The 12922-nt window shown below is 36.5% G+C and overlaps 1 protein-coding gene across 2 annotated transcripts in view; it reads right to left on the reverse strand.

The window, feature by feature from the left end:
- Positions 1-12922, reverse strand: part of ITGBL1 (integrin subunit beta like 1) — a 129297-nt gene that overhangs the window by 20093 nt on the left and 96282 nt on the right. For both annotated transcript variants that reach the window (XM_053935761.1, XM_053935760.1), the window contains exon 8: positions 633-749. In XM_053935761.1, coding sequence (XP_053791736.1) covers positions 633-749 — 117 coding nt within the window. The remainder of the gene's footprint in view (positions 1-632; positions 750-12922) is intronic.

Here is a 12922-nt window from a genome sequence, read left to right on the forward strand (position 1 = left end):
CCATGTGGTATGCATGCACTAACATATCCAAAACTACCTTGAAATACTGCTAAACACCAACATACTTTACTGAAATATCACAATGTAAGGTTTTCACTGTCAACACTAAAATGAACCATCTGCATCTACAATTACTATGACACTGTCTCTCAAGCATTTTACATTCTTTCATAACATATTTTGCTACTTTTTTAGAAAACAGGCATATCACTGTCAGTGAATACAAAATATTTCAAGGTTTTGCTGGTTATTAGTACCTTCAAGTGTATTACAGCACCCTCAATAAAGCATCACAACTAAACACAGTGTAAGGTTACCTAATGTTTTAGGTTTTTGTTTAAGTTTCTGTATTCTTTAATGAATACTGATGGAACTTAGGATAGACTACAGCACTTCCATTTATGTGTTAGCATTCCTGAAGTCTTAAAATAAATATTCTCTAACATGTTCAATACTTCTAGTGCTTGTTTCTAACAAAAATCTGCCATCTTATTATCAATCAATGATGTAAATAGTCTATACTGACATTACACTATAAAATCAAAGGGAACAGAAAGCTATATACTGTCAAGATTTAGTTCTGTTATGCTGTGAAATTCTGCTATGTTATGTGATATTAAGTGAACACATACCCCCACAGACATCACCATCTGCATTTTCACACTGTCGATCATCACATTCACAGTTTTTGCCATGAACTCTGTTGTCTCCTGGAGGGAAACAAGTGCACTGGCCACATTCACATCTCCCTGTAAGAATAAATAATTGTTAGAGTAATGATTTCAGTAAAGTAAAATAAATTGAATAAACGCCAAATTTATGCTGCATCCTAACACCAAAAACAAAGTACAAGTCACACTGCATTGATTAAAGTATAGCACATAAACACAATTTAAAAAACAAACAAACAAACAAATACATAGCAAAACAAAACTATTCCTCCTCCATGGCAACCAGATGGAAAGCATTATCACTGTTATAATCTTAGTGGAAACAGCAACAATAAGCAATCACTGGCATTGCATGTTTTTCATATCTGAACTTAGCATAACTGAGCCCGCCCATGCTTATGTGCATAATTAACCTCTATAATTGATCTAAAATATTTAGCACATATCTCAGAAACACCAAGACAAATGTGATCAGAATTAAATAGTCTACACACAGAGCTAAGATACTCTCTATTTATGTAGAAAAATAATTCTTAAAATACTCTGTCAATCTTTTTGAAAGCAAAATCCCTGTAATTTTTCTTGTCTAGATCTGAAGAAATAAGCACAACCTCTGTCACAGCCTCCCCTTCCATCATTCTATTTACAGGAGAGCTCCCCAGAGCTTAAAGGGACTTAAAGGGATTTATCCAGGTTCCCACAGATCTTCACTCCAAAACCCTAAGAGCAGTGAGTACTAAGTGGCCAGATGTGGAAAAAATCAATATCCAGGACAGTCCTCTACTGCACATATCTGAGACAAACTTAATTCAGGTAACAGGCCCTAACTTCTAAGAATTTGCCTCTGTATGTTTTTAAATTATTTTATGCAATGCTGATGAAAGAACGTTCTAAATATGGCACAAACCATGGACCAAACTCACACATTTGATGGGCTTGGGAATGGATATTGTGTGTAAAAAACGGCCACCAGAGACGTGGACTAGGATGCAGAAAACCTGCCCTTATTGATTTAGTCACAGCATCTGTGAAACTCAGCTTGGGCCTGGTCACTGCTCTACTGAATGCACCTCCTGAATTTACAGTATTGCTGGAAAGTAAGTGTAGCCTTTCATTATGCAACCAGGCAGTTCACAACACACTGCACTGATTTTTTCCAGCATTTGCTGTAATATTTTATTGAACAGGAAAGAACTTTTAATGAAAAACTCATTAGGGTTTTCTAACTGTAGGTGTCATGAGAATAAAACCCTTTAGGGTAAGGTACTGACAAATGATTACTTCTTTTCCCAACTTCTATCCTTAATTTGTTATATTTGTTTGTGGGGCTTTGGGGTTTATTTTTTGTTTGTTTTGTTTATTTTTTTAAAGAAAACACTCTAGTTAAGTTGGAATAGGGAGAGATCTTTTTACTTTTGGAAAAAAATTTCTAAACTCATTTTATAACTTCTATACTCTTCACCTTCCCAAGACTCAATGTACATTGCACTTCTGAGCTGACATTTTATGCACCAGGATTTAATCTAGAAGTGCAAGAATTTTAAAAAAGACATACTGATAAAGAGAATTAGAGTAAATACTTCTTAATACCTTTATTATATGCATAGTTTAAAAACTCTGTTTCATTGTCAATTATGTGAGGATACTTTTTTCAGAAAGAAACTTTTTAGTGGAAGTGCATCTACTGCATCACGAAATAGAGTTGTGCTTAGTAATCATGTCAAAATTTAAGATATGACTGTCTACAGAAAAAATTATGCTATTGGCCTGCATTCTCTAAGCTATAATTATTTGTCAAGGACAGCCACATTAGAAGCTGGAAAAGAAAAATCCTTAGTGCTTAAATATACAGAGGATTTTATTGAGTCTAATTTGTCTCTTTTTATGCATTCACCTTAGGCAACCCAATCACTTTTGCAAAAGTGCCACATCAGCCTGCCCCAAGGAACTGTCAGGAACCTGTAGGCTGAGAGATACCTGATGAACAGGACCCGTCTGTTGTGGAGACTGTGATATAAACAAAAGAAGAATCTTCAGCAGTGGTCTCCTAGCCAGTCTTTGCTATAATAAGGATGCCTGAAGATGGTAAAATCATTTTAAGCAAACTGCTTTGACTAGAGGAGTCTTTAGAGATAGAAAATCCTCGAGAGGAACGAGCAAAGGAAGATCCTGTAATAAGGATCCTGCATGTCCTGTAACTAAGCATTATCTTCTGTAATGCTCAATTTAATAAGTCAGAGTCCAGTGGCTGGTCCCTTGAGCTGCAATGGGAACAGGCCTCTCTCAGTCCCTGCTGCAAGTAATATTTATTCATTTTAGTTAATGTGCAACAGTCTCACCAGCAGAAAAATGAAGGGCAGCCCATCCCTAGATATATCGAGCACATTTTTGTCATGTAAGAGATACAACATCAAAGGGAATTTAGGCCCTACTTTCTCAATCTGTGCCTCACTTTTTTTTTTTTTTTTTTTTTTTTTGCCTGACTCTCACCTACATTCCACCTAAATACGGTTTAGATCATCCAACTGCAGACCTGAGCAGAATTGAAAGTGTCTTGAAAATAGACAGAAACTTCAGTCAGCAAGTGCTCTGGAAAAGGATTTCTTTGAGCTCTTTCTTTATTTTTAAATACTCAAAAATACAATTACAGTAGTTAATTACACTGCTGCTGAAATTGATACCAAATTATTAGTTCCTTTACTTTTACAAATGTTACAAGATCAGCATGAGGAATTAATTTAATGGTGTCACTAAATGACTGCCACTTTGTACTGGCTATAAAAATATTCTGCCTCCAAAAGTAGTGAGATTTTGGTTAGATTATATAAATTAGGCTCACTCTAAGGAGATAATTTAACAAATAATTAAAGTCCTATTACTTCTGAACAGTATGTATCTTCTGCTGAATAGTATGTATCTTCTGCTGAAATATTAGAAGCCACACCTTATTCTGTGATCTTCTTCTCTTAGCTATTGTGATAAAATACTTACCAAACAAATTCAATCATTTGAAAGTAATTTGAAGCTCACATTATACTGAAAAGGGATCAGCACTTTACTAAACATACTCCTTCTTTGTATAGAATAATAGGTTTACCATAGCAACCTGATTATACAGGGAAAGCTACTGCCATACATCCTAAATTTTCTTTAAATTCCAAGGAATATAGAAACAATTATACATTGGATGACTATAATGTTCTGCACCTTCTCAACCATCTGTGCAAGAGCTATACTTAATGAGTAAAAAGAAACCAGTTGACCTCAGACATTTTACAGCAAGTGGCTTCCACCCTTCCTCACTAAACAGGGAGGGTAAATGTCATTATCAGACAGCTTCAGATGAAGGAAGATTTATGGTGGAAACTATATGAGCTATTAGCATTGAAAGGCTTAAACTACTTACTGCAATGCAAGATGCTAAGAATAGAATAATTATACAAGACATTTATTTGCCTACAGTCTTAATATTTCCTCATACTTCTTCCTCCCATTGATGTCAATAGGAGTATTAACTTATCACTAATAATTGTTAGTGCTTGAAGAGTGACAAAAGATCAGCTTAGGTTTAGGGGCTTTTTGTTTTTAAATGGAATTAAAGTGCCACATCTCATCAAAACAGATGTTCATTAGATAACTGACTCTAGAATTCTAAAGAAAAATGCTGTAAGCTTTTAGCTTTTGACTTTATTTCCCATTTACTATAGAATTTTTTCATTCCTCATGTCCAAATTTATAAAAACATGACTAAACAGTTTCTAGATGTACATTAAACCTGTTCCCATGCCAATTACTGTGACAATTAGCTGCTTGCATTCAAACAAATTTCCAGTTGCCTACATGAATTGACTGAAAGTCTCCTTTGTAGAGGTAATTTTAAAAATCTGTGCTAGAAGTATATATTTTTTAATAAAGCATTTTTACCCTGTTTTTGCCAGCAAAGGAAGAGATAGTAACAGCTTTCAATGTAAAAATAAACACTGAATATAATAAGATACAGTTCATTGTCTTTCCCCACCTGTAATTCTATAACATAAAAGATTTTTCTGTGCAGGATGATGAATTTTTATCTTTTAAATGAAAACAAATAAATAAAGCCTTTCTTCTGTTTTTGCTTTTTTATGTAAGGAAGACAGTGCCAAATTGCACTGAGACCGTGGTAAAAGCAAGTCAGGTTCATTTGGCATATCAAAAAAAATGTTGTTTCAGGCTACTGATAAAAAGGAGGGAATCTGCCTTTAGTAAGGACTTTTCTGACCCATGCCTGTCCCAGGCTTAACATCTGAAAGCATTACCTACCAGAAATTGCAATTTCTTTTTTATCACATAATCTCATGCAACTTGAGCACATTCAATAAGGCTGCTGTGTCTTTCTGCCAACAAAACTCATTTCATGCTGGATGTGAGCAAGATGATCTAAAACAATGTTCAGAAATGGCAAATCAGAGAAGGGGGATGGAAAGATTTGTACAGAAGATCACAAAGTTTCAGTGGACATAAAGGGTGAAGGGAAGCAGATGTGGCTGAAGGAAGTAATAGCAGGTAGCAGATTCAAGTAAGGCAAAAGAAAATCCACTGATTGAGTGGTAGAGGGAATAAAAGACCAATAAAAGGGACAAACAGTACCACAGAATTGGAAAAAAAAATGCAACACTTGCCAAAAATAGGGTGGTGCCTTGCTCAGTCTGAGGTGTTCAGAGCAGCACACTCCAGCTGAGCTTGATCAATGTGAAGAAATTTAGACTCAAGCAGGAAACAGTTACAGAGTTCTTAGTAGCCATGCACTGTGTGTTTTGTATGTCCTGTTCCACAAATTGCCCAGAATTAATTCCCATCTAGAAAAGCTTAAAAAAAAAAAATAGTACTGACTAGACAAAAATTAATTCTGCCTTACACATGAAAAGATCCTTGGGTTTTAAAATGCTGGCAATTCTTGGATCTGGTTCGTTGGGTGGTTTATAAGGTGTCAGAAAAGGGGAACATTTGGAAGCATCTTGAGTACGTACAAAAGTATCCTTAGAACCTCTTTAAATGCATGAATATCTGACTGATCTCACCCAAATGATGAAAATCTGGGGATTAGTTTCCTATAAGGACTTCAGGCAAGCAAGATACGAACATGTACCTGCAGCTAAGATGGAAAAAAAAATCCTCTTCTGAAAAAGCTTTATGAACTTATAGTAGTACAAGACAGAAGAACCACAAAGGATTTCTTTTTTTGCACAGGATTTCTCTACTAGACTGTTAGTGGCTTGGGGTGAAGGATTTGTTTTTTGTGGAAATAATTTGAAAACTGGGTGACAACTGGGTTTTCCACAAAACATTCAAGCAACAAGCTTATTTTTTCTGCAATGCATTATGAAAAATAAATTTATGCATTTATCTCCTCATACATAAGAAAAAACATTCAGCAGTTATAACAAGAACAACTATTTGTTTGGGTTTGGATTGAGAACTAGCTTTCTCTTTCTAAATCAGTGTACAGAAAGTAAGCATTCCTTGAGTCTACTCATAAAAAGATTATTTGCAGCATGACTGACCCAAGACCTCAACTAAAGATATAAAAGCTCCAGAGAAGGGCTTAGCTGAATCATACAGACATAAAATGAAATGAAAATGGCTTTAATAAATCTAAAGTAACTTGCAAACTTCAGAATTTTCTGCTCTTTTTTTTCAAGAATTTTGTGCACTAAAGTAAACTTTTAGCATTAAGTTCTGAGATTTTTTTTTAAATACATGAACAGTAGCTGACATATAAAATTGGGTTAAATATCTGTATTTTTCTTAGTCTTACTGGTCACCTCTCAGCTTCAATAACTGCATCAGCTACTACATTCAGCACTATCAACAGGTCTGAAATAAATGGATATAAATGTATGCAAATATTTGGCCTAAGAGAAACAGCAGAATTTCACAAATGATGAAAGTCTTTTGTTAAAGCTGCCTGAGACTTCCCACTCCTGTGTTTTTTATCAAGTTGTTCACTATAAAAAGTACAAGATTTCCCTTATATAATAGGTATCATGGGCATATTTTCTTAGACAGATAAAGTATGTTTCTTTTAGTTTTTTAAAAATTGAATTGCTTTATGATGTTAAAGAGCACCAAAAATGTCTGACAGTTTAGTTTGTTCTTAAGGGTGTAAAACCTCAAAACACAAAAACCCCAAATAACCCTAAGATAAAAAGATCTCAAGAAATAAAGTATGCTATCCCAAACAATGCAACTTTCACAACAGTGCAAGCAACTGAAATCCAGTATTGTAAAAGCAAGTGTCATGCAAGAGCGACTTCAAACAGCTGAGACTCGTCCCCCAGCTTTAGAACACACAGGACGTATGACTAGAAGTCTGATTGCACAGTTGGCATCTGGCACCTGAAGTAAATGCTTTTTCTTTGTGACAGCTTAATAGCAAAACACTTCTTTAGATAATTCCACTCAACAGCACCACTTTACAGATTTAGCATCAGATAGTCTTTCAGAGCTCCTGCCAGTCAGCAATACTGATTTGTATATCCTTTTCCACGCTGCCTTTCTTTTTATTCTACTTTTGGTTTTTCATTTTTTCCCCAGTCTGTCTTTAAAAATTTTGGTAAGAGATACTGCTGCACTGCTAGCTTCCTTTTCAGATTGTTAGCTTGACATCTGCTGTCATCATCAAGCTGACATGTCTCCTCCATCTGCCTGCTCTAAGTAGCCCTGTTTTGAGGATTCACTCAAAAGCTCTTTTTGTATTTCTGCACAGCCAACAGGGAATTTCTAGAGGAGTTCCAAGAGAAGTCATCCAGAACACCCCTGCCCACTTTGCAGGAGCAGGATTCTAGCCACAGGCATCACTTTTCCCCATGACATTTTCCTCAGGTTCTGCCACTGGGGGTGCATCCTTGACAGTTCACTCCCTATATTAAGGGGACAAGTAGGACTAGGGAGGCAATTACTCCTCTGTTCGAAAGAAAGGTGGTAGTCAAAGTCACCACACAGAGGAGAGATGTGTGAAGAAGATAAGAAAGAAGGTGGCAAAACACTTTCTAAAGAAATGTGTTGTTAAGGTAGAGAGCAGTGGAAATTGAAGGGGAGGAGAAAGAATACATTGGGGAAGAAGAGAAAAATAGACAGCATGGCAAATTTCATTCTGAAGATGTACAAACCCTAGAATTCAGCAAGCCATCATCTGAATTTTAAATTCCCTTCCTCTGCTAATCTCTTTTCCATTCTTTCCTCCCAAAATGCTTTCAAAAACTCAAACTATGAAGAAAAAATATTGCAAAGAGATGCCACTAAATCAAGCAAATTATACAAAACCTTCTACTAAAACTAACATCTCCATAGAACATTAAAAATGAAATTATGTTTGATTTAAAAGATCTGACCTGAGAATACTTTCTCTTCACCTTGACAACTATCAGGAAAAATAAGTCTCGTTTCCTTTTCAGCCTATTCAGCTGCCTGATACTTAGCATAAGCTGCTACAAAATATTTTCTAGCAAAAGCTAAAAACAATAAAGAGGTATGATCCCATAGTGAAAGATACATGAAACATAAGGCCATTGTTCAAGAAGCTGTTATGGCTTTTCAATTATTTAGAGCTTCATACATTTGACTGCCTTATCATCCAGAGGACTGACTGCTTACCCCTTTTTTTACATGATCTGCCATATAAAGAGTCATAGCACTAATTCCACAGAGTCATTTAATTTGCAGATTAGTTTACTAGAAAATGCCAACTGCTCTGTGGAAATTCAATCACCAAAATGTTAACCTTGTTCACTTCCTGCTGAAGCCTCTTGTTTGTTAGATAGCAAAATTCAAGATATTTTAGGGTTGTAATAGAAGCCTATCTATTAAAACATTTAAACTACTAAGTGGTCTGCTCTTTGAAGCTTTAGCTAAGATTAAAGTGCTTAATAACGGTAAAACAACAATATGAAAATATTCAACTGCATAGCAACCATCAATACTATTTGCAGATAACAGACTGCTAAGTTCAGAAACCATGGCAACAAATGACATCACACTGTATCTACCTTATTGATTAGCTTTCACCTCAAGACTTTTTCCAGAAATGAAAGACATTTCCTAGCAACTGCATCATCTACTGAGCTAAAATGCTCTTACCCTGACTCTTTGCCTTTTTGTTGCCAACTGGCCAGATTGTGCACTAGCCTCTTGTTACAAGGCTCTCTAATCTGTTGTAGAGACACTGCCTTATGGCTCTTAAAATCTTCGCCCTAAATTTAATGACATCTGTGAAATAATGCTTTTTCCCAGCACCCAAAAAGGCTGGCTCTGCAGAAAAGTATCCAATATGGAACGAAGAAATAACAGCTTTTGAAGGCGTTTGAATGAAGGAGTAACAGCTTTTTAAATGCAAAGTTTATCTTCAGAAAACTACACAACCCTTCATTTCCCCACTCTATGATTTGAAGTATTAGTAGTAAATTCTTCATTGCAAGTAACCCTGGGTTTGCAGATTTCAAGAAGAGTGCATAGCAATGACAAACCAGTGACCCAAAGGTTCTCAAAGTACCAGCCAGGCACATTATGTATCACTCTACAGGTGTGTACTTGTTGAAAGTCCTTGAAAGTAATTCCCTTTTTGCTCATCTGTCAAGATAGAGCCTCATGAGCAGGCAAGGACACTGGTAAGTCTGAGTTGGATAGGTATAATTAGGAGCCAGGTGTATTTGTACTCAGCCTTGCTAATTCTGAGAGCAAACAATCAGGTTTACAGTGTGAATTAGCCCCAAAACTTCTAGAATGATCACTACTAAAGATGCGCTCCTGCCAAAATTTCTGTCTTGGCTGGAACTGACCTTTATTTTGCTGGTCAGCCACAATTAACAGATTAACCTATGTGTTTAAGTTGTAGATGCAAAATTCAGCAATCTTGTTGTGCAGCCAACCTGGCTCTTCTCTAGCACCTGCTTTCAGTCCTGATGCACTCTGCCACCAACTGCTCTGTGTCTGTTCTCAGTGGGGCAGCCCATTGAAAACAGAGATGTCTGGAAGAACCTCAGCCCTTGGCCAGTGTCAGGCACTGGACAGGATAGGAGGAAACACCATCAATGGGCAAAAGAGGTGCTTGAAACTGAGTGGAAACCAGGGAACAAGACAGTATTTTTCCCATTAGTGCAGAGACTGTTAGACTACCACACAAGAAGAACTTCTGGGTGTGCCAGGGAAGTTTTATATAACTCTCAATTCCTCCCATAGTTTCTCTCAAGAGGGAAGAGAAAGAAAGAAAGAAGAGTCCCCAGTGTTCCCCAGAAAACATTAAGAGCCCTCCAGCAGCTGGAGAATTCAAAACCCATGACCAGTCATTAATCCCTTGAAGACTTTAGTCAACAAGATGTTGAAGACAATTTCAGTCATATGCATGATATTAAATATTGTATCTCTTCTGGTTTGTGACTAATCATTTCTGTCTTTAAAAGTCACTGTTTAAAAAGTGATAATATTATTAAGAGTGATACATGGAAAAATTAAAGATGAAATTACGATTAACAAAATGCCAATTTTTTTTATAGCATTGGAAACATTCTGAAGTCAAATGAAGCAAAAATAGAAACACTGTGGTCTATTATATAAATCAGAGAGTAAGATGATCTTTTACAACTGATTAAAAATGTTAAGACTGTAAAGCCTGATAAGTACTGTAGGGAATTCTACGCTAAATTGAAAACATTTATCCTCTTCTGTTTTGGAAATAAGTATAGATACTACACAAAGTACTGCTTTGTCAATTTCCTCAGTCATCATGTAAGATACAAAGACAATGCAAATAGTTCTTTCTACAGACCAATTGCTCTATTAAATATTTAAAACTTCATCAGAAATGAGATTGCTGGCTAGAAAAAAAAAAGCAATCTTTTCAAGGAAAAAGTAATATTCACTGTAACATTCTAGCAAAAAAGTATCTGCCAAGCCGAAGAATTGAGCAAAGAAATCTGGGCCTACCCAATGAACCTTGAAGGTTTTTATCTTTCTGCATAGAGAAAGAATGCATCAAAGCTACCTCCTGTAGCAATTTGTGTACCTTTTCTCCCCCAAAGTACTTTTTCTAAACACATCCAGTAAACTGCCTATTTCCCACTAATGAATGTATGGAGAACATAGTGTTCCCAGAGACAGCAGTCACTATTATAGAAATCTAAAGGCAAATGGAACTCCCCACCCCCTTCATCTATTTAGGAGCTGTTCTTCACAACTTTAGAACAAGTTATTCCAGGGGAGAGGAATGAAAGGGTTTGGGTTAGGGTTAGCAAGGGTTAACCCTTCATGTAAATCATGTTTTTGAAATAAACCCTATAAAAGTTTATTTCAGTACATTTTTAACCTTAACTAAAGCTCACTGGTAAAGCAGTGAAAGTCAACAAAGTAGAAACAGAATGGAGATGTCTATTTAAAGGTGGAAGAAGTTCCTGGGAGCTATTTCTTTATTTTTTAGTGCTTTTACACTTAAAGGTAGGAGCAGAAAAAATTATCTGAATGGTTTCAGAGGCAGCAGAAGACCATTAAAACAACCTCTTACATATGGTAAGGATGCTCTGGAATATGTATGTGTAAGAAATGCAATCTAAGTTCCACCAAAGAAAGTATTCCCAGACTAATGGCAAAGATAAGAACAAAGGCTTAATTTGAATCAGTAATGAAATCATGCAAGAGTATAGGCCAGATATACCCAAAACTTGTAAATCTGGCTAAAAAGATTTTTACAGTGCATACCTTGATGAGATGAATGGAAAACTTTTGGTCATGAAGTCAGGACACAAAAGCAAAACACTTTACATAGAAGAATAAAGCTTGAAGGATAAGTTTGGATTACTCCAAACACCCTGAGAAATTAAGATTCAAAATGGAAGGAAAGAAGAGCAAAGATGCCTGCAAGTGACTGAATCACAGAAGCATTTAGGTTGGACAAGATCTCTAAGAACACAAAGTCCAACCATTAACCATTCACTGCCAAGGCCACCACTAAAACACATCTCTAAGTGCAACAGCTTTATGTCTTTTAAATAACTTCAGGGATGGTGACTCAACCACTTCCCTGGGCAGCCTGAACACCCTTTCAGTGAAGAAACTTTTCCTAATATCCTGTCTAAAACTTTCCCTGGTGCAACTTGAGGCCAGTTCCTCTTGTTCTCCTTCTTGTTACTTGGGAGAAGAGACCAATTTGCTACAACCTCCTTTTGGGTAGTTGTAGAGAGCAATGAGATCTGCTCTCATCCCTGAGGAACAGGCAAGGGAGGCAGGTAAGCAGCAGAGCTCACAGAAGAATAAGTGGGTAATAGAGAGAGAACAGAAAGAGAAACAATCAGCTGAAAGAAAGAACAAAGGAAGAAGGAGAGACTGTGACTGACACTTCACAAAATGAGGCGAATTAATCTCAAAATTGCAAAGGTATGCCAAAGGGATGAGGATGAGTAATTCTGCAGGTGTTCCAGCAAATGGAAACCCAGGTGGTTTCAGGAAAATTTTTCCAATTTTAAGAAAAGTGTCATTAAAAGAGAATTAAACACAATAGCTAGGTCAAACAGTGGTAGGAAGAGAGTGAAATGCCATCTTATCCTCTAAAAGCAAAATAACTTCTTTCCAAGTCAAATCTACTTTAACTATAGAAACAGCCAATATATTTTCCATAATACATAATCAGACTCCATTTCCATAGCAAGACTGCTCAGATTAATCAAGGCATCCACCTTGCTGAAGTATGAAGCAATATATCATTTTATACACCATTGAGCCAACAGAAAGAACCTGTACCTGTACCACCATATTTAAAAAATTTACCAGCTTTACCAGTTCTTGTCTGAGAACAATTTTTCTGTCACTGCTATGGCCACCCTACTTACACACTTGCATCAAACAACCTCAGGATCATAGTGCATGATTCCACCTTCTGAATTTCATCTTGGATCTGAATTCAGGCAATCATTAGCAATCTACCCACTTGTCTACAAGAAAGAAGCAGGATTACAGCCCCTGAGAAGCAGAGCACTAGCAACCAGTGTATTAAAAGCAGTCAGTATGTGAAGTGGTGTTATGAAGAAACCCCATATCCCCACATTCCCTCAAGAAGGGGAAGGTGGCTCTTCCTGGAGACAAACTCAGCTGTAAAAGCCCAGACTGCAGTTCACAACAACCACTGGAGATGAACCACAAAGTTTTGCAGCATGTGTAAAGCAGCATTTGTTGTTAATGGCTTTCACTGTGAGAGATTGAAGTGATATGAAAGAACAGGCAGGAGGCAA

The sequence above is a fragment of the Vidua chalybeata genome, chromosome 2, assembly GCF_026979565.1.
Source record: "Vidua chalybeata isolate OUT-0048 chromosome 2, bVidCha1 merged haplotype, whole genome shotgun sequence".
Lineage (NCBI taxonomy): Eukaryota > Metazoa > Chordata > Aves > Passeriformes > Viduidae > Vidua > Vidua chalybeata.